Here is a 23,639-nt window from a genome sequence, read left to right on the forward strand (position 1 = left end):
GAATCGTTAATCCTTCTTTTAAGTAAAGGGAACAGCAAACAAGCTACCACATGATGGTAAATGGTAACCGTCGCCTGTATATACATATTACGTGTCTATAATTTTCATACCACAATGGTGCTATATAAGCATACGGCCAATCTGATGATGAACGGTTACCGTAGGCTATGAACTGAAACACTAGAGGTGTCATGCGCGTTACCCATATATATAGTTTCACGAATGACGAACAAACTTACCGAAAGTCATATCAGATGATATGGTCTATATAGACACACTGGCTTTTGCTCGCGGCTTCGCTCGCGTTAATTTATCCTCTAAGGGATGGAATTTATCAAAATCCTTTCTTAGGAGATGCTTACGTCATAACATCTACCTGCATGCCAAATTTCAGCCCGATCCGTCCAGTTGTTTGGGCTGTGCGTTGATAGATCACTATGTCAGTCACCTTTGAGTTATATATATTTAGATATATATGTGACAGTCAATGAATTGATTGTTTTTTTTTTGCTAGTAGTCGAAAATCAATCAACTGATGGACTACCACATATTTAAATAATTGTTAAGACAAACTAAGATTTGTTAACAACTTTTTGTAATTCTAACATTCTATCATAAAAAATAACATAAATCTTATATTACTGTTATTAATATAATAATTGATGACAGGCATCACATGATAACGTGATACCACTGGTACGGTACACGTATACAATCACGATCACCACTTACCATCAGATACCATTTCAAATAGAAAAAAAAATCCATACCATATCATATCATACTCACAAAGTTTCGTATTTATTTTATCAATGAGGAAATGCAAATATAATTTCAACCTTAAAACAATAACGTTAGATATGCAAATACTGTGTACTTAATAAAATAACACCATTGCGACATAAATAAAAACACAAAATATGTATCGTCTGCATCACAATTATTTCATCATCGAAATCCGTTCGGTTTTTGTGTGAAAGTGCAACAAACATCCATCCATGTTATAGATACATACTCACAAACTTTCGTTTTACAATATTATTAAGAAGCAATATTCTTATTGTATCTGCAGACCTTTATTACCCAACTCAGTCCGCAAGCATGGTCTTCCATCATCTTCGTCATCATCAGTGTCGCGGAGCCTTCACCATATCAATATATATGTGTAATCCTTGTTATAGTATTTATGTAGTATAAGTAGTTTAATAACATAATTCATTACATTATTTACAGTTTATTCATACTTTATATATTTTGATAAAGAGCTCGAAGTTTAATATTTATGTGATTTTTAGTAATAAGTATAGTATAAGCACAGATAATATAATATTACATAGTATAAGTAAGGAGCCAACAGAATATCAGCGCTGCAGAGTTATCTGTAGCATTATACTGAGTTGGCTGCCTTTTCACTTTTGCGGCACATAAAGTCACCTACATTGCTTTTATTAATTCGTGTTTTTTCTGTATCTCATGTATGTTATGTGTCTGTAATTCTCTCAATAATATATATAAATTTCAGCTTTATTAAAATAACGTAAATTTATTTCTAAAATAGTATAGTTTAGGGGGGTCCGGCGGGGGGTTGGAACCACACTAAGTGTCTGGCAATGAGCAGCGCAAGTTATAATACTGTTACGAGCAATATGTGAAAATATGGAGTTTCTTAAAATAACAAATTTGATATGAAAATTTTTGCACCTTTGTTACCTGCCAAAGGAACCACAATCCAAGTTTCATGTGGGAATTGTTCTTACTGTATTGGGGACACACATACAAGATCTTTCTGATTTACTAATAAGATTTATGTCTGACCTCTTGGGCTACAAGTTTCTTGCTAGTTCTTCTTGTGATGAGACAGTGTTCCGAACGAGCGGTAGATAAAAAAAAATGTGCTTAAATTATGTTTATTTGAATAAATGATTTCCTATTCTAATCTAATTTCTATTCTTCAAATCACATGATAACGCGATACCACAGGTACGGTACACGTATATAATCACTGTCACAATTTACCATTTGATACAACGAGTACCATTTCAAATTAAAAAAAAAACAATAAAAAATTACTCACCCATCCACGTGAAGCAATGTAAACACAAACATATAAACGTGAATATAGTACACAGAACCAATAATTCCACAACAACTTGTTGGTAATCCATTTCGGATACGAATTACAACAAAACTATTTCACAAACAACAGTAGTATCCCTCTACACTTCATATTTATCAAAGAATACAACTTGATAATACATATCTACTTATATGTATTTCGATATGGACTAATTACCACATATCTATCTATATCTATCTTGATCGGGAAGCTGATTATCATCTGCCCATAACAAATAAATAATAATAAATTTATAGGAGATAATTATCATACGTCGACATCTCGTCTCGATCTAAGCTACTGAGTTTCACTTTGAACAAAGTCTGCCAGTAGATTGCTTTGTAAAGTAACTGGGATATGTCACGCGTCGACATGTTGTTTCAGAGTTTCACTTTGATCAAAGTCTGCTAGTAGATCGCTTTGTAAAATAACTAGGAAATGTCACACGTCGCCATGTTGTCTCGATCTAATCTACCGAGTTTCACTTTGAACAAAGTCTGCCAGTAGATTGCTTTGTAAAGTAACTAGGATATGTCACGCGTCGACATGTTGTTTCAGAGTTTCACTTTGATCAAAGTCTGCTAGTAGATCGCTTTGTAAAATAACTAGGAAATATCACACGTCGCCATGTTGTCTCGATCTAAGCTACCGAGTTTCACTTTGAACAAAGTATGCCAGTATATTGCTTTGTAAAGTAACCGGGACATGTCACATGTCGAATTCTTGTCATAATCTAAGCTACTGAGTTTCACTTTGAACAAAGTCTACGGGTAGATTGCTTTGAAAAATAACTGGGATATGTCACGCGTCGACATGTTGTCTCAGAGTTTTACTTTGTTCAAAGTCTGTAAGTAGATCGCTTTGTAAAATAACTAGGAAATATCACACGTCGCCATGTTGTCTCGATCTAAGCTACTGAGTTTCACTTTGAACAAAGTCAGCGGGTATATTGCTTTGCAAAATAAGTAGGACATAGCACATGTCGACATTTTGTCTAGATTTAAGCTACTGAGGTACACTTTGTTCAAAGTCTGCAAGTGCTTTGAAACCTTTATACTAATGTTGTTTACCACAAACGAATAGAATAGAATAGAAAATCATTTATTCAAATAAACTTACATTGAAGCACTTTTGAATAGTCATCACATTTTTTTTAATCTATCGCTCATTCGGAAAGCTGTCTCATCACAAGAAGAACGAGCAAGTAACTTGTGTGTTGATCTTTTAAATAATTTTATTGTTACTTTACATTTTTAAGTTGAAGTGTGTGAATACAAACCACCAATTAGCACTAATTCAATTAAATACTCAAATAGAAAAAATATCAAATCTATATATCTATACATATAAATAAAATTGGAGTGTCTGTTTGTAATATTGAAATAACCATTTTTACTACATGCATATGAATATAAATACGGTACATACCAAAATAACTTTTTTTAAATTTTTGTCTGTCTGTCTGTCTGTTTGTTCCGGCAAATTTCTGAACTCGCTGGACCGATTATGACGGGACGTTTTTTGGTAGGTAGCTGATGTAATAAGGAGTAACTTAGGCTACTATTATTTTAGAAAAATAAAGTTAAATTCCACGCGGAAGAAGTCGAGTGTACAGCTAGTAGATAATATTAGTATTACGACTAACAATCTACTCTAATAATCATATCAGTAAGTCGATTTCCGCGTTTCTATGATTTTTATACTACGATAGTGGCAAACAAACATACGGCCTATCTGATGGTAAACGGTTACCGTAGGCTATGGACTTAAACATCAGAGATGTCATGCGCGTTACTGACCCTTAAAAAACCTTGATATATCCTTGAAAAACACCATGCTGTAGTCTCGTGGGAAAACCTCGGCAGGAAGTTCATTCCACAATCTAAGTGTACGCGGGAGGAAGCCCCTTTGAAAACAACCTCGGACAGTGGTCCGAGACCACTTAGATTCCAACGTTTAGAGATAAATTAGGAATAGAATAGAATACAGAACAGAGATTAAGTGCGTAGCGGTTTCTATGTTGATTGTCGCATGCCTAATCCTTGTTGTTAATTAAATATAAGTAAATCAATATTTATTTAAAAGAGCAACACACAAGTTTCTTGCTTATTCTTCTTGTGAAGAATCTGCATTCGGAATAAGCGGTAGAATAAAAAAACTTGACTATTCAAAAGTGCTTAAATTAAGTTTATTTGAATAAAGATTATTTCTATTTCTAATAGAATAGAAAATAATTCATTCAAATAAACTTAACTTAACTTTTGAATAGTCATAACATTTTTTTTAATCTACCGCTCATTCGGAAAGCTGTCTCATCACACGAAGAACGAGCGAGTAACTTGTGTGTTGCTCTTTTAAATAATCCTTGTAAGTTCACATTTTACAAGTCGAAACGTGTGAATACAAACTACCAACCAGCACTAATTTATTAGGGTCAAATATAAAAACACAATAAGATTAAATCAGTCGTAGTGATAAGAGCAGACCAGTCCCTACAAGCAGCACTCGTTCACGAGTATGACGGATGAGCCAGCCATCACTGCGCTCGACCATATTTTAGGGAGCCCAATGACTCGGCCCACCACGCCGCCACATGTCTGGACATTTTAGTGAGCATAACTACTCGATTTCATTCCTCTCGACCACGTCATAGCTATATAAATTACTATATGCTAGTTACAGTTTTTAAGTAATAAAAAAATAAAAAAGTACTTACTGAATACTTTAAAAACATATCGTCCAATCACTATATCACAAATAGTTAGATATACAAGAACTAACAACAATAGAATAATGAATGCGAACAAAAAAGTCAATTGTTTTACACTCGTAAACATCTCTTGTGAAGATCACAATCAAAACTAACCAAGATTTATCTCAAGATTACAATCCGGACGAATTATAATGGTCATTGAATACAACAAACATATTAAGCGAGCAAGTGATTCTCTAATCGGTCGGGTTATACCTCAAGTAGGTAATCAGTTGTGATAAGAGATGGATGATCGATTTTAAACAAACAGATATAGTTGTGTGTCGCATGGTACATTTTATACTCAATTATGGACTCTATTACATTGTCCTAAAGTCTGTTTTAAGAAATGAAATGTTATAGGCAAATTAGAAACTTTTCCAAAGAAGTTGTCTAAACATCAGTATGTAGGAGTATCCACGGTATAAATATAGTGAAATACAAAAGTAAAATGGTTACTAATATTATAAATGCGAAAGTAAATCTGTCTGTCCGTCTCGATTTTACGCCAAAACTACTGAACCTATGTAAATGAAATTTGGTATACAGATAGTTCATACCCCGAGAAAGGACATAGGCTATTTTTTAACGCAAAAAAGGGTTGTAAGGAGTTGAAAAAGGAGATGCAAAGTTGTATGCAAAAATCGTCATTTTTAAAGCTAGAAGCTTGAAACTTATTTTTTGGGCTATTGATCATTACATAGTATAAAACTTGAGTCGACACTTTCACACGCATTAAATTTAAATATATACATTTCAATAAAAAAATTAGCTTATGTTACTTTGATGAATAGAATAGAATAGAATAGAAAATTTATTTATTCAACTAAAATTAATTTAAGCACTTTTGAATAGTCAACATTTTTTTTAATCTACCGCTTATTCGGAAAGCTGTCTCATCACAAGAAGAATAAGCAAGAAACTTGTGTGTTGCTCTTTTAAACAATCCTTGTAAGTTCACATTTTACGAGTCGAAACGTGTGAATACAAGCTACCAACCAGCACTAATTTATTTAGGCTCAAATATAAAAACACAATAAGATTAAATCACTCTATCTATTAAAAAAAACTTCAAAATCCATTTAAGCATACATAGAGACGGACAGACAGCGACAGCGACTTTGTTTTATACTCTTTAATGATAATAATGAAGATTAAAAATTCAAATATCTTTATTCATGTAGGTCTATTACAGAATCTTATGATATATCAAATCTACCGTCAGTTTATGATTTCGAGATGAGAAGAACCGACAAGAAATTCAGCTCTTATTCTTTACAAATAAATACTGGATATGTTTACAATAATGCAGATTAATTTTTAAATTCAAATTTGGGAGAATAGAGAGGAATTAATAATAATAATAATAATGAAATCTGAGAGAATGAGTCGATACTCATAATAATAATAATAAATCTCAGGACAATTCACACAGCGCCATCTAGACCCAAGTTAAGCTAGCTAAAGCTTGTGTTATGGGTACTAGACAACTGATACAAATACATAGATTTTTTTTTGTAAATACATACATATTATACATAGAAAACAATGAGAACATGTCTATATGTTCTCATTGGCTGCCCACCACTCTGCTGCTGTTCTGTTCTATGATGAGATATATTCTTTAACTGCAGCCAGTTTACTAATTACAACTCACAAATGCGCACAGCTCCACCTACATTCGATACCTGGTGGGAACACGCAAGTACAGACAACGTACAAACAAACAAACATACACCAGACACAAACAAACACAAATATGTTTTAAGAGATTTGATGTAATATTTATGTATAAAACTATCTTTTGCCCGCGGCTTCGCTCGCGTTAATTTAAAAATTTAGGTAGAATTTATCAAAATCCTTGCTATGGGGATGCCTATGTCATAGTAGCTTTATGCATGCAAAATCTCAGCCCGATCGGTTTAAAATTGACAAACTTTCATCCCCTATTTTATACCCTTGTACCCCCAAGGGTATAAAATAGGAATTAATCAAAATTTTTCTTAGCGGATGCCTACGTCATAACATCTACCTGCATGCCAAATTTCAGCCCGATCCGTCCAGTGGTTTGGGCTGTGCATTGATAGATAACTATGTCAGTCACCTTTGAGTTAGATATATTTAGATGTAAAAGTGTTTTATTGGTTAATAAAGTTTTTTATTATTTTATATTCATACATTTTGTAATTTCGAATTTCTTCGGTGTTGTATATTATTATTATACTGAAAGCCTGAAATCAATAATCAAATAACCCTTGATAATTAACACAGCGCCATCTAGTCCCACTGCAAGCAGAGATTGTGTTATGGTGTTATGGGACTTTACAGTAAATACATACATATTATACATAGAAAAAACCCAGACCGATATAAACAATCATACTTATGAATACAAATGTTAGTGCCGTGCGAGGAATCGAACCCGCGACCATCGGTAGTAAAGTGGTGTGTTAAACCGCTACACCACCGAGGCCGTCTAAAATCTATTGATATAAATAAAATTGGAGTGTCAGTTTGTAATATTGAAATAACCGTTTCTTACTACATGCATATGAATATAAATACGGCACATACACCAAAATAACATTTTTTACAATTTTTGTCTGTCTGTTTGTTCCGGCTAATCTCTGAAATGGCTCGACCGATTTTGACGGGACTTTTATTGATGATGATGTAATACCATAACTTATATTATTTTTATTTTAGAAAAATAAAGTTAAATTCCACGCGGACGAAGTCGCATGCACAGCTAGTATAGAAATAAATCTAATAAATAGAGAAAATTTTAGATATAAAACTGTCGTGTCACAATGTCACTGACCATACTCCTCCGAAACGGCTTGATCGATTTTAATGAAGTTTTCTGTGATTACGGCTGCACATTTGCAACAATCCGGCTCGAAGGACCACAATGAATACTTTTATCCACGAATCCCCAAGAGTGTACTTTGATTAGGGTAGTTAAATAAATTAACGCCATCTAGTGGCACACTTAGGTCGGATTTCACCAATAGTAGCATAAACACGTTCAAGGAAACGGAGTTCAGCGTGAACTCGAAAAAAAGAACGAAGTTGATCTCGTTTTACTTTAAATGGAATTCACCAACATTATACAGATCGCGTTTACCAAAATGAAGTTTAGATTTTCATTCGTTCACAGTGTTACACGCTCATAAAATAATATTTGATGCAATGGGTAATTTAAATAAAATAATTCTAAGAAATATTTATAATTCAATCATGTGATAATTAGGATAAGTTTTTTAATTTTTAATTTAATAAGTACCGTCGACTACAAAGTATAAAACATCAACTTTTACCTATAGACTAGTAAAAAATATTTTATTGAGGTTTTTTTTATATCAGTAGCAATTTTCTTTTTATTCCCGATATTGTATTGTCCAAAATTTGATTGATGACTGTTTGACAACTGACAGCTGCTTTAAATACGTTTAAAGAGTTAACCGTAGGAAATCAGACGTTCAGAATTTATAAACGTGTTTAGTGAAATTTGTAGTGGTGAAATGCAAAATGATGCTTTGAACACGTTAAAACATTTTAATGGCGTTCAGTACGAACTAAACGCGATCAGTTTCTTTGGTGAAATCCGACCTTAGGAACTAAAACAAATGTTATCACGTTAGATTGTACACTTTTAACTACCATAACTACCATATATAATTTGAAGCTGTGACGTGGTCGAGTGGAATGAGTAGTCATGCTCACTAAAATGTCCAGACATGTGGCGGCGTGGTGGGCCGGGTCATTGGGCTCCCTAAAATATGGTCGAGCGCAGTGATGGCTGGCTCATCCGTCATATCGTGTACGAGTGCTGCTTGTAGGGACTGGTCTGCTCTTATCACTACGACTGATTTAATCTTATTGCATATTTATATTTGACCCAAAAAAATTAGTGCTGGTTGGTAGTTTGTATTCACACGTTTCGATTTGTAAATGTAAACTTACAAGGATTATTAAAAAGAGCAACACACAAGTTTCTTGCTTGTTCTTATTGTGATGAGCTTAGCGAACGAGTGGTAGATAAAAAAAAATGTTATGACTATTCAAAAGTGCTTAAATTAAGTTTATTTGAGTAAATGATTTTCTATTCTATTTGTTTCTTATTATTGCTTATGTGTATCAGATAAAAATATCGTTTCTTTCTTTTTCTTTCTATCGCTCCCAAAGATTGGAGGCTGGAACAAGGAGCAACTTACTCATGTAAATGAATGAACCTCTGATTTACCGACGATTGTCTCTGCGCCCGCCTTTTTTACCACTTTTTACCCCTCAGAGTTAATTACTGGCAACGGTCGTGTCTTTGTTTGTATTATACAAGTAAAGTTACGTTCTTATTGTAGTAGGAAACTAGCTACGACCCACATGATGGAAACTGGTAATTGGAGACTATATTTGACGACCTCGGTGGTCTAGCGGTCTAGTCACCGCTTTACGACCGATGGTCGCTGGTTCGATTCCTCGCACGGCACAAATATTTGTATTCATGAGTATGATTGTTTGTATCTGTCTGGGTATTTTCTATGTATAATATGTATGTATCTACAAAAAAAATATTTATGTATATGTATCAGTTATTTAGTACCCATAACACAAGCTTTAGCCAGCTTAACTTGGGTCTAGAAACTTTTTGCCACGCACAACCACATTGTGGAATCACCTTCCAGCAATGGTATTTCCGAATAAATATTGAAACCTTCAAGAAAAGAGCTTATTCCTTACGAGCCGATAACGTACTATAACACAGGGGACAAACGAGCATGCGACTCACCTGATGGTAAATGATTACCGCCACCATCCTGATCATCTGGATGAATGGCGGTCCTCCACAGTGCGGTTTTCTAGAAACTTTTTGCCTCGCACAACCACATTGTGGAATCACCTTCCAGCAATGGTATTTCCGAACCGATACGATAATGAAACCTTCAAGAAAAGAGCTTATTCCTTTTTAAAAGGCCGACAACGTACTTGCAATTCCCCTGGTGTTGCGGGTGCTTATGAGCGGCGATAATCACTTACCATCAGGTGAGCCGCATGCTCGTTTGCCCCCTGTGTTATAAAAAAGACGTGTGAATTGTGCTGAAAAAAAATTAAGATGTATCGAGATACATTGAAATATCAAAGTGGTAACTGTCATCGCGATGGTTGTCGACGACTATATATATCGGCCGCGAGGCATCCTAACGTAATTAACACCTGTACCAGTGGGGTGTTACAACAAAACGACACCGTGTACCGACTCTGTTTTGCATATTAAAGACTTTGCATGTCTTCGCCGTACGGTCACTGTATACGCTGCTCAGTTTTTTTAACGAATGTAATAATTACATAGTATAAAACAAAGTCGCTGTCGCTGTCTGTCCATCCCTATGTATGCTTTCTAATTTTTTTTATATTATACTCATAAATTTTACCCTTATTACATCAATCCAAATTTTTCATCCATTTATCATTACATATTAAAAAATAAAGTCGCTGTCGCTGTCTGTCCGTCCTTATTTGATTAAATCTTTAAAACTATGCAACTGATTTTGAAGCGTTATTTTTTAATAGATAGAGTGATTCAAGAGGAGGGTTTATATATATAATACATGTACACTCGTGCGAAGCCGGGCTGGGGAGACCGCGGGGGTGGTTCCACCCCACCACACTAGCCCCGAAGAAGTTGCGAGCATCTCCCCGCGCGCCTTCTCCAGGGAAGACGGGGCAAGAAGTGGGTTTCATTAGGGAACCAGCAGAGATAGGGCCCGTGTTATAAAAAAAAAGAGTGGGCCACCGCCGTCTGAGTTGCAGTGGATTGATCTCGATCCTGCGACTCCGGCATGTGGCGTTGGGTGAGGTACATCTTAGAGTTTTTAGTGAATAGGAGTCTCAGTACCCGCTTCCTCCCCCGCAGCCATGAGGGATATTCTCTAAGTCAAAAAAAGCAGACCTTGTGTTATGGGTACAATATAAATACTTATATACATTTTTGGATGAAATGGCGACAGGTCTCGGAAACGATATGCGACCCCCGAATGCCCTTGAAACTAAAGGGTAAAGTTTATAAATCTATCATAAGACCTGTCATTTTGTATGGATCTGAATGTTGGGCCGTAAAGCGGATGGATGAAAGGCGTGTGCATGTGACAGAAATGCGAATGTTAAGATGGATGTGTGGGGTTACCAGGAATGACAGAATAAGGAATGTGTATATACGAGGAAGTTTGAAAGTTGCGCCGGTTATAGAAAAGTTGCGATGTAACAGATTGAGCTGGTATGGGCATGTTATGAGGAGGAACGAGGACCATGTCTTATGGAAAGTGTATAATATGAATGTGGATGGATGTAAAGGGAGGGGACGCCCTTAGAAAAGATGAATTGTGTGAAAGATGATATGAATAAAAGAAGAGTATGTTCAGATATGACGACCGATAGAGAGCAGTGGAAATCAGTGGAATAGAATGACATACTGCGCCGACCACAAATAATGGGATAAAGGCAAGGCAATGATGACACATTTTTTTTTGCAGTAAACATCCAGATTTATACAAACATTCATAAGTCATTTACTAAAATATAAATTCAGGTCGGTATAAGTGTCAGTAACGAGAATACAGTCGAGTGCGAAATCTTCACATGCAAACCGTCTGCAGCCGGAGGGGAGTATTTCACGTTATTCGACATTCTTCTCTTTATTACAACATGTCCATCATATCGAACACTGTTTCAGCAAAATCAATAAGTAATATTTATTTACTGTACTTGTATTTTTTTAATAGATAATGATACACATTCCATCTATATATTTGATGGGACGTAACTTGATAACAATGTCAAAGAAATTTTAGATATGTTCTTTAACAAAATATCATAAATTTATGTAGACAAAAATCCTTGTAACGACTTCAAAATTGTATATAAATGAATAAAGAATAAAGTATAATACACCTAGGGTTGCCAACCAAATTCAAATTCAAAAATAATTTATTCATGTAGGACATTTTAGCCACTTATGAACGTCAAATTTTTACATTATAATTTTAATTTTTTCCATACCGTCCAGTTCGATATATAGATCCAATTGAGAAGAACTAGCAAGAAACTCAATTGAACTACTTTTTTTAAAAGCCAGTTTATTTACTATGTATATTTACATAGGTGTCTATGTCTAACATTAAATGAAAATCCAGTGCATGAACAACTATTGCCATGCACGCTCGTCATTCAAGTAATCGTTTAGTGAGTAATAGGCTCAGTAACGATACTTTATAATAGCGTATCCTACTTTATTTTTGATAATTATACTTTGACACTACTATAAGTTTATTTGAATAAATATTATTTCTATTTCTATTTCAATCAAACATTACAATTAATTAGTAGTTGATAATGTTTTTATACGGAATCCAGTTGAGGAATGCGCGGTACAAAAACATTATTATCATTTATAAATTCTTCAATTTTGTAATAAGATTTTTTACAAAGTAAATATTTTATAAGATATTATATCTTTTTTCTGGAAAATTGAGGATATATTGGTACACCCGCCTGCGTTAACGGTATACGCTGGCGGGGCATCAGTGGAGGATGATAAGATGAGTATGGGGTCAGGTCAGGTCGCCCATCGTGATGAAAAAAACACAATTAAAGCGGAATACAAACGTCTCGTTATACCTCTTACTCGTCGCGTTTGTTTCTCTTCCTAAAATCATCGTAGATCGACTCTATGGAGGTAATCGTTTGGATCCATGGAAGGTACGAGAACATCTGTATGAAACGAGATGGTGCCGCGCATCCCGGACCTCGTAAGCCAAATCCAATCTAGACAGACAAACTGTTGTATTAATAATAATCTTAAGACAATTCACACAGTGCGATTCCATTTTTTTTATTAGGGTTTTTGGGTTATTGTCAGGTGTATGTAGCACCTGTTGCACTGCGACCTGCTATAGATGTATTGTGTTCGCCCTTTTTCAGAGTTCGCTACCTAGACCCGTCAGGGACAAGAATTGAAGGATATTCTTAGGAGCGATAGTTTTTATCTCCTCGGGAAAGAGTGTAAACTTTCCAAAGGAGATATTTCGTTTATGCATGTAACACTGCGACCTGCATGGATCTATTTCAAAGATCGCTACATAGACCCGTCAGGGACAGGAATTGAATGATATTCTTAGGAGCGATGGTTTTTATCTCAGGATAGAGAGTGTATTTTCCAAAGGAGATATTTCGTTTATGCATGAGTGGGCTGCAACCACATAATCTCAAGGTAAGCGGAGCTCGTGTCATGGGTTTTTTACTGTACTTTACACTGGCGGGACACCAGTGGAGGATGATGAGTTTTTTTCGGACTACTCTAATGCTGTTGGTCGCAGCTGATCTTTACAGCTTCACCGGACGATAGAGGGCAAGTGCAGATAGCACTCCAAATCCGCGGATGACTTACGGAGCGGCTGAAGGCCAACTCTCGCCTGACGGATACCGCTTTAGTCTGAGAGCACCGTTAGGAGTTCTAACCTCGGCTCAGGCTGTATTATAACTGACGTTTACGTCGCACAGTGCTTTGCTTCCAATCGTCGCGGGTTCAATTCCCCGCACAGTGTAAACATTTGTATTCATGAGTATGATTGTTTGTATCGGCCTGGGTGTTGTCTCTGTATATATATTTACAAAAAAATCTAATTATTTATATCAATTGTCTAGTACCCATAACGCAAGCTCTGCTTACCGTGGGACTAGATGGCGCTGTGTTGATTGTCCAGGGTTATTTGTTTATTACTTACAACAATCTACGAGAAGCCTAAATTCATCACGGTGTAACTATGAATTATGAAATGAAAAAATGAAGAAAAAACCTTACCAGCATCCATGCACCAGTCGAATTTGAAATCATAACCATTCCACTGTCCCATACACAGTTACCCCTATTGTTAGCAGCAAAGCCACATTGCAAATTTGTCGGAGAAATAATCGTACCTGATTGTAGCTGCAAAAGAATCTTTGTTTAAAACAAAATAAGTGTTACGTGACCTGACATTGAGGGTGATGCAGCTGGAATCGAGTCACAACCCGAGTTTCACAACGTTCGTGACCCGGATCCCCATCACTATTTGCTGCTGCGCAACCAAATAGATAATCCCGCAGTTGTAGAACGGATAGGATTCAATATTCCTCTGAATTACGTGAAGTGTCACCTGTTGTCGTGTCTGACTGTTTGCAACCGCGTCGGTACTCACAAGCCACGCTAACAAATCACCCACTATGAGAGCATTGCAATTATTAAATCTTTTTTAGGTAAGGTCCAAAATGCTGACATGTACACAGAAGCCTTGCCTTCCATCTATACTAATGTTATAAAGAAGAAAGATTTATATTTTTGTGTGTATGTTTGTATTGAATAAGCTCCGAAACTACTGGATCGATTTGAAAAATTCTTTCACCATTTGGAAGCTACACTATCCCTGAGTAACATAGGCTATATTATATCCCATCAAAACATAAATGTGAAATGATAGCCGAGTTTAAATATTATGATATATGCCTTGATTGTTAACTTCTACGACAAAAGAGATGAGATCTAAATGGGTGCCAAGTTCAATGGTCTGTCCTGAAATGTATTTATAACAATATAAAATATCATTTCTTCTTATAACTTAGGATAATATACTGTAGCCTAAGTTCTAACTTGGCCAGTTCTCATATACCAATTATTACTTTCGATTGCTAGTTACTACTAATATTAAAATAGGAACCGACAAGTAACATGTTTAGAACTTGCGAAGGCTACAGTATATTTCGTATATGAAAACTAGCCAAGTTAGACCTGATTTTTTCCTTTATATTCACCTAATTACCTATCTGCATGCCAAATTTGAACTTCCTAGGTCATCTGGAAGTGGGTTATAATTTTGATCTATAGTTGATCAGTGATAAAAATGACGATTTTTGGGCATTAATATCTAAATAACCGTTTGAAATATGTTTATGAAATTTGGAATACATATTTATCTCGCAAGTTTCAATATATGAACCAAATTTGACAGGTTTATGTGAAAGAGTTTTTGAGTTATGAGGGGGTCAAAAGTGGCTCCAAATGGTTCGTGTAAATATACACACGGTGCTGCTCGCCAGTTTACTTGAAACTCGGCTTGACACGCTACCGCGTGTCTAGATTTCCAAAAAAATTAGGGATCCTTACTAAAACTCTAATAATGAATCCCAAGGTGTAAAAATATTACATAAAAATTACCTAACACTGCGTGCGTTTAAATAAAATAAGAATATTTTTATCACTGTATAGTTTAAGTAGTAAAAATAGTTTTAAAATATAAACGTGTTGGCAATTAGGTTCAAGTTTATATTATGTTAATTTAATAAATAAATCAACATTGGGAATTGGCTATTGTCTTATACATATTTAAAGTATTTCGGGGTCAAATCACCAATTCTCTGGTTCTTGGTTTGATAAGTTTTAGGGTACCAGATAATTACCTGGGGCGGCGACGTAGGCCCCAGTTATTAGCGGTACCTCGCGGCAGAACTAATTTATTAAACAAGGCGTCCATGACACTCGCACTGGCCACTCTCAATAAAATAGCAGAAACAACGGATTTGTTTGTGTGTAGTCTGTGTGAATTCACAAAAACAACATTGTATGTTATATGTTATGTTAACGAATATGTATAATATAGAATTAGATACACTATTGTATTGGGCTTAGGCCTGTAATAATAGTTGTGTAAGTAAATAAATAAATAAATAAATAAATAAAACATGCTGCCCACCTACGTGAAGGAGGACTACTGGCTGAAGGGTGTGGTATATCGGCGCTACCGTGGTAGATTACCGTCATCAGTGCCGTGACCATACAGACAATTTGAATTTATATTTTATTATTATTTCTTATAAATATAGACAGTTTCAAAATAGTTAGTGATTGCACTAATAAAAGCTTACGTAACAATAACAAACTGATTTTACCTAAATGTCGTTTAACTAAAAAATTAAGAGTTCGTTGATGATAATAATGTTTTAGCAGAAAAACTAAGATTAAGATGTGTAGTGGTTTCTGTGTTGATTATCGCATGCCTCTTACTTGTTATTGTGTAAATATATATTATAAAAAACATCTATTCAAAAGAGCAGCAAATTTCTTGCTCATTCTTCTTGTGATGAATCTGCATATACAGCTAGTATATGTATATATAATATATATAACTTACACTAGATCTGTTATAGAATTCAGCACATAGCTCCTGACTTATGTATTGTAATTTATATAAAACTTTTTCCAACAGCTGCCGTTCTGAAAACCAAATTATTTTTTTATATGCAACTTGGTAATTTTTTTAAAGGTAATTGCAAATATTTGTGTTTATGAATATGATTGTTTTATCGATGTGGGTTTTTTTTATGTATTTTATGTATGTGTAATAATAATAATCTCAGGACAATTCACACAGCGCCATCTAGACCCAAGTTAAGCTAGCTAAAGCTTGTGTTACGGGTACTAGATAACTGATACAAGTACATAGATTTTTTTTCGTATATATATACGTATTATATATAGAAAACACCCAGACCGATACAAACAATCATACTCATGAATACAAATGTTTGTGTCGTGCGGGAAATCGAACCCGCGACCATCGGAAGTAAGGCGGTGTGCTAAATTGGGACTTGATGGTGTAAAACAGTATGATTAACTTACCGTCAGTGTATCCTACAGCATACAGTTCATTGGATGTGTTAAATGAGTATCCTGGCCAGCAAATAGGCTTGAATGGAACTGTAGAAATGTTATATAGTTGTGTAATCTAAGTTTGTAAAAAAAATAATGATGTTGTAGAAAAAAAAAAATTCACAGCGCTGACAATATCCTCTGATTGCACTATGATTTTTTTTTATATAATACAAGTGACAAACGAGCATGCGGCTCACCTGATGGTAAGTGATTACCGCCGCCCATGAGCACCCGCAACACCAGGGGAATTGCAAGTACGTTGTCGGCCTTTTAAAAAGGAATAAGCTCTTTTCTTGAAGGTTTCAATATCGTATCGGTTCGGAAATACCATTGCTGGAAGGTGATTCCACAATGTGGTTGTGCGTAAATGAATACATGAATGAGTACGTAGCGGTATCTATGTTGATCATCGTATGCCTTTTGCTTGTTATTTTGTAATTATTTATTAAAAAAAAACATTTATTCGAAAGAGCAACACACAAGTTTCTTACTTATTCTTCTTGTGATGAATCTGTGTTACGAATGAGTGATGGAATAATAAAAATATTGAGTTCATTTGAATGAAGATTATTTCTATTTCTGTTTTTGAAATAAAAATTTAATATGTATGCGTCTATAAACGAGCAGTAACAAGACATAGAAAGAATCTTCATTCAAATAAACTTAATATAAGCATTTTTAAATATTTTTTTTTATTCCACCACTCCTTCGGAATGGAACTCATCACAAGAAGAACGCGCAAGAAACTTGCGAGTTACTCTTTTAAATAAATGTTGTTCGAAGTATATAGAACGTGATACGTGCCGAGGTTCGAACCCCTAGTGGTGCCCTCAGACTCTGCACTAGCCCCTACCGTCCGGTGAAGCTGTAAAGGCCAGCTGCGGCCAACAGCATTAGAGTAGTCCGAAAAAATCTGGAAAATAACATAGTAAATAATTATTACCTTCTTCGGAGTCGAGTTCAACGAGAGCAATAGTGTTGTAAGTGGAGAATTCGTACTCGGGGTGAGTGATGTAGTCGATTAGTCGGCTGTACCACGGTTTTCCATTTGTAGGTACAAACATCGCTTGACTGTCTTCCCTGTCAAAATGTATTTAATTTATTTATTAAACAGACAAGAAAGAAAAATATATTATTCAGTGCTTTTCAACAATGTTACAATATAAAAAACAAACGAAAAATTTAAGATCAAATAAAATGTATATATAATTAAACTTAATTTACTATGTAGATAATTAAAAATAAACATAAAATAATCATTTTTTACATACATACAGGCACTGAAATGGCTCCACTCAGCTGTAATGTATGTAAAACGAGGAAATATATATATATAAAAGGGGGAGAGAGAGAAGGCACTATTTCCCTTCCGATCGATCCCCCGTCCAAATCAAACGGGGATGTTACGACGGCCTGAGCCGAGGTTCGAACCCCTAGCGGTGCCCTCAGACTAAACTCGTATCCATTAGGTAAGAGTTGGCCTTCAGCCGCGTCCTTCCACGGGTTTGGAGTGCCATCTGCACTCGGCCCTTATCGACCGATGAAACTGTAAAGGCCAGCTGCGGCCAACAGCATTAGAGTAGTCCAAAAAAAAAGCTTTTTTCATTAGACAGTACAAACATGTTTTGTTTAGCGCCGCCGGGCCGGTACCGCCGCACCGCTATGGCTATCTTTTTCTAAATCTGTAATATCTTCGGAAAATATTTATTTTAAATAGTGCCCACTTAAAATATTAATGATAATAATTAAAACAAAGTTACAACTAATAAATACAAACTAATTAAATATAGTAGAAAGAAAGACAGTACGGTTAAGGCAGTTTGTTCACTGGTGAGGTAATGGAGTGATTAGTTTTAGGGTACAATGAGACTGGCATGTACAAAAGTTCTTAAATTTAAAAAGAAATAAATAAACAAAAAAAAGTACTTCTAATAACAACAGTTCCTAAATTTAAAAAGAAATTTAAAAAAAGTATTTACTTATAATAAATCCGATGCAGTCAGATTTAGCTAAAGTGGAAACATGATAATTATTGATAAAAATCAAACACTATCAAACTAAGCTGCAGAATCACGTGCCACGCCACGAAGTACCTACATACGTATAAGATATATACATATATATATTATATATAAAAGTCACAGTCTTCGTTCCCATACTCCTCCGAAACGGTTTGACCAATTCTCATGAAATTTTGTGAGCGTATTGAGTAGGTCTGAGAATCGACAATATCTATTTTTCATCCCCCTAAATATTAGGGGTAGTCCACCCCTAATTTTTTATCTTATTTTAAGGCAAAACAACGTTTGCCGGGACAGCTAGTAATATCTAAATATATATAACTCAAAGGTGTCTGACGTAGTGATCTATCAACGCACAGCCCAAACCACTGGACGGATCGGGCTGAAATTTGGCATGCAGTTAGATGTTATGACGTAGGCAGCCGCTAAGGATTTTGATTAATTCTACCCCCAAGTGGATAAAATAGGGGATGAAAGTTTGTATGAAACTTTGTCAATTTTAAACCGATCGGGCTGAGATTTGCATGCATAAAGCTACTATACTAAGGAAGGATTTTGATAAATTCCACCCCTAAGGGGATAAATTAAAGCGAGCGAAGCCGCGGCCAAAAGCTAGTTATTGATAAAAATCAAACATTATCAAACTAAGCTACAGAATCATGTGACACACCACGAAGTACGTATGTATATATAATAATATCACGTGATTGTGCAATAACATAAGTTATTTTGATCGATAATGTGATCACATGCGAGTTGCGGCGTCTTTTATCTCCAAGAGATGACGTCATATGTATTCTAAATCTGGATTAAGTCTGGTCCAAAGAACAAACAAATACTAATAGATTATTTTTGACGACCTCGGTGATCCAGTGGTGTAGCACACCGCCTTACTTCTGACGGTCGCGGATTCGATTCCTCGCACGGTGCAAACATTTTTTTTTTATTTATTTAATAAAGATAATTGTACAGTTGTTTTTATACATTGACTCGCCAAACTGTAGAACAGTTTGTTGGCAAGATATCGCTCAGTTTTTTTTAATAATTTGTATACATGTAGGTTATAATATATATAATTGCGACTTTGAAGTGGCAATGGGCAGGGCACATAGCTCGTAGGACAGATGGCCGTTGGGGCAGTAAAGTCCTCGAGTGGCGACCACGGACCGGAAGACGCAGCGTGGGAAGGCCTCCAGCAAGGTGGACCGACGATCTGGTCAAGATCGCTGGAAGGCATTGGATGCGAGCAGCGCAGGACCGATCGTCGTGGAGATCTTTGAGGGTGGCCTATGTCCAGCAGTGGACGTCTTCCGGGCTGCGATGATGATGATGATGATTAGTATGATTGTTTGTATCTATCTGGTTGGCTGGTGTTTTCTATGTATAATATGTATGTATTTACAAAAAAGAAATATCTATGTATCAGTTATCTAGTACCCATAGCACAGGCTTCAGCTAGCTTAACTTGGGTCTAGATGGCGCTGTGTGAATTGTCCTGAGATTATTATTACTATTTTTCAATCCACATTGTATGACAAACGTACAATAGTTCTTCATGCATAGAATTTATTTCATTGTAGACACATACATAAATGTACAATGTAAATAAACTGACTTAAAAAAAAAAATCAGTTGAGTTTCTTGCCAGTTCTTCTCAATTGAATGTGATATAATCTAATCTATATACTGAACTGGATGGTAGAGAAAAAACGCAAAAGTAAAAAAAAAAGGAAAAAAAGTAAATTTCTACCTCTTACTCTAATTAAATTAATATTTTTTAATTATGGTAAATTAAGTTTAATTATATGTACATTTTATTTGCTCTTTTTTTTCGTTTGTTGTTTATATTGTATTTTTTACATTGCACTGAATAAAATGTTTTTCTTTCTTTCTTCTTTCTTTCTTATAATTTTCTGTGTCAAGTCTGTATAGCAATTTGAAAGAAGAATATTGTAGAGCGGCAGAATACTGTTAGTAATGTAAACTGATGACCAATGCATCACGACAGGTTGACCTCCACGCTTCAAGAAAAGAGCTTATTCCTTTTTAAAAGGCCGACAACGTACTTGCAATTCCCCTGGTGTAGCGGGTGCTCATGGGCGGCGGTAATCACTTACCATCAGGTGAGCCGCATGCTCGTTTGTCCCCTGTGTTATAAAAAAAAAGGTTATTCCACCTAGAAACCCATCGTGGTAATTTTTTTTTAATTTACCACGATGGACTACCTTTTACCATCGCACCGCTCGCCATCGACAGGGAATTCATCCCCACACGCTGGAACCTAAGTGGTCTCGGACAGTACGGTTTCAGAGGAGCTTCCTCCCGCGTACACTTAGATTGTGGAATGAACTACCTGCCGAGGTTTTCTCGAGAGACTACAGCATGGGGTTTTTGAAGAAGGGTATATTAAGGTTCCTTAAGAGTCGGCAATGCGTATGTGACACCCCTGGTGTTTCAGGCGTCCATAGGCTACGGTAACCGTTTACCATCAGATGGACCGTATGCTTGTTTGCCACCTAAGTGTTATAAAAAAAAACCTAACTGACCTGACCTCATGCTCATCCCATAATCTTCCACTGGTGCCCCGCCAGCGTAAACCGTTAGCGCAAGTTCACCATTCCATTATCATTGTAGGCGATAAAGGAAACCAGGGAGTTGTATCCTATATATATATTGTATATATTAATATTATAAAGAAACACTACTAACTAGGGCCAGGAAGGGAAACCGAAAAAGAACAATAGATAGTAGTGACAATTTAGAAGATAATTTTGGTATTCGAAATATAAAGCATATAAAATAGTTATAAACAAATAAGTGGCCTGTATTCCACAATCATCCATAAAAAAAAATGTTATATTCATACTTTTGGTACACATATGTAAAAATATTGTCTTTTGATATTCATTACGTAGTATAAAACAAAGTCGCTGTCGCTGTCTGTCCGTCCCTATGTATGTTTAAATCTTTAAAACTTCGCAACGGATTTTGAAGCGATTCTTAATAGTTAGAGTGATTCAAGAGGATAGATTACATATGTACGCATACGGCTTCGCCTGGGTGTATAGGCGAAGCCGGGTCGAGTAGCTAGTTGTCCATAAAAATAAATTATAAAAAGCTACCTAAAAATAAAAAAAATTATAAGCTAAAAATAGCTGCCAGCTACCTTGGACAAAGAATTAGTCTAGCTATTCAAAGAGGGAACGCTGCCAGTATCTTCAGAACGTTGCCTAAAGGGACCCCTTTTAATAATATATTTTAGTCATCATATTATTTTTTTTTTTAAATTATAAAAATGTTATCTTCATACTATAGGTATATGTAAAAATATTGTCTTTTGAGACTTAAATAAAAAAAATTGTACATACTTAAATATATGTCTTGGTATTCGGGAGATCTCATCTGCGTTAGCCACTGCGTATCTCTCTCTCACTAGAACTATACCTGTAAGAGCGATCTTCAACGAAGCAGCTTCATCTGCAACATAATTTTTCTTCCCGTCCATAAACATTTATATCACAAAGGTACTTCTTAAACTATGTATATATATGTTTTATATATCTCCCTTTATACGGGAGTAATATGTTAAAATACGCGGGCCTTATCTTATATGATGATGAAGAAAGAAATTTCTTTACAACATATAGGCTGAAAATTTCACGCAGGTGAAATCGCGGGTACAACTAGTATTTCTCATATAAGTTATCTTATATATAAAATTCTCGTGTCACAGTTTTCGTTCCCATACTCCTCCGAAACGGCTTGACCGATTCTCATGAAATTTTGTGAGCGTATTGAGTAGGTCTGAGAATCGGGCAACATCTATTTTTCATCCCCCTAAATGTTAGCGGTAGTCCACCCCTAATTTTTTTTTATTTTAAGGCAAAACAACATTTGCCGGGACAGCTAGTAATTATATAAAATTTATCATTTATTTCACAACTATAAAACTTGTGTTCACATATCAATCGGGATTGGTCAGTTGTGCATCGCGCGTTGTGTACAATTACAATGATATCTCAAGACAATTCACACAGCGCCATCTAGATCCAAGTTAAACTAGCTAAAACTTGTGTTATGGGTACTAGATAACTGATACATATACATAGATATATATTTTATTCGTATATACTATTCGCATATTATACTTGAAAATATCCAGACCGATAAAAACAATCATACTCATGAATACAAATGTTTGTGCCGTGCGAGGAACCGAACCCGCGACTTTCGGAAGTAGCGATGTGCTAGTCTCAAGATAAGCAGAGCTTGTGTTATGGGTACTAGACAACTGATATAAATACATGGATACATTTGTAAACACATACATATTATACATAGAAAACACCCAGACCGATACAAACAATCATACTCATGAATACATCATCATCATCATCATCAGGTGACATTGAGATAAAAAAAAAATGTTTGTACCCTGCGAGGCATCGAACCCGTGACCATCGGTTAGTAAAGCGGTATGCCAAACCACTACACCATCGAGGTTGTCATCAAACGAGGTGAAACCTTACGTATATGCACTCTGAGCACACCCAGCCATGGAAACCTTGCCGTCTCCCCAAGATTGCCTTCTTGAAGGTCTCTGTCCACTGCCATATCACATGATTCTTGACAATAGAACCTTGGAAATATACCTTGGAAGAAATCAATCATTAAGTAATATAATATTTTTACGAGACAATCTCAAATAGAATATAAAATTTTGATTCATATAATACTAGCTATACGCCTCGACTTCGCCCGGGTGTACAGGTGTTATATATCTAAAACTTCCTCTTGAATCACTCTATCTATTAAAAGAAAGTGCTTTAAAATCCGTTGTATAGTTTTAAAGATTTAAGCATACATAGGGACAGACAGCGACAGCGACTTTGTTTTATACTATGTAATGATTTTACAAGCAACACCCCCCGCTTGGTGCGGTTGGTATATAGCGTGAGGTGATAATAATAATAATAATAATCTCAGGACAATTCACACAGCGCCATCTAG

General features: G+C 35.5%; 1 protein-coding gene across 1 annotated transcript; it reads right to left on the reverse strand.

Annotated features, from left to right (window-relative positions):
• Nucleotides 1–12,545: 12,545 nt before the first annotated feature.
• On the reverse strand, nt 12,546–23,243 carry LOC131855444 (plasma kallikrein-like). Its single transcript, XM_059206717.1, has 7 exons — nt 23,159–23,243; nt 21,998–22,106; nt 17,534–17,688; nt 16,576–16,653; nt 16,088–16,170; nt 13,726–13,851; nt 12,546–12,689 (listed from the first exon to the last, which is right to left on the reverse strand). The coding sequence occupies exons 1-7, from the start codon at nt 23,241–23,243 to the stop codon at nt 12,546–12,548; spliced, it is 780 nt and encodes a 259-aa protein (XP_059062700.1).
• Nucleotides 23,244–23,639: the final 396 nt, after the last annotated feature.

Source organism: Achroia grisella, unplaced genomic scaffold (genome assembly GCF_030625045.1).
Source record: "Achroia grisella isolate CSIRO2021 unplaced genomic scaffold, CSIRO_AGI_Agris_v1 utg1419, whole genome shotgun sequence".
In the NCBI taxonomy this organism is placed as follows: Eukaryota; Metazoa; Arthropoda; class Insecta; order Lepidoptera; family Pyralidae; genus Achroia; species Achroia grisella.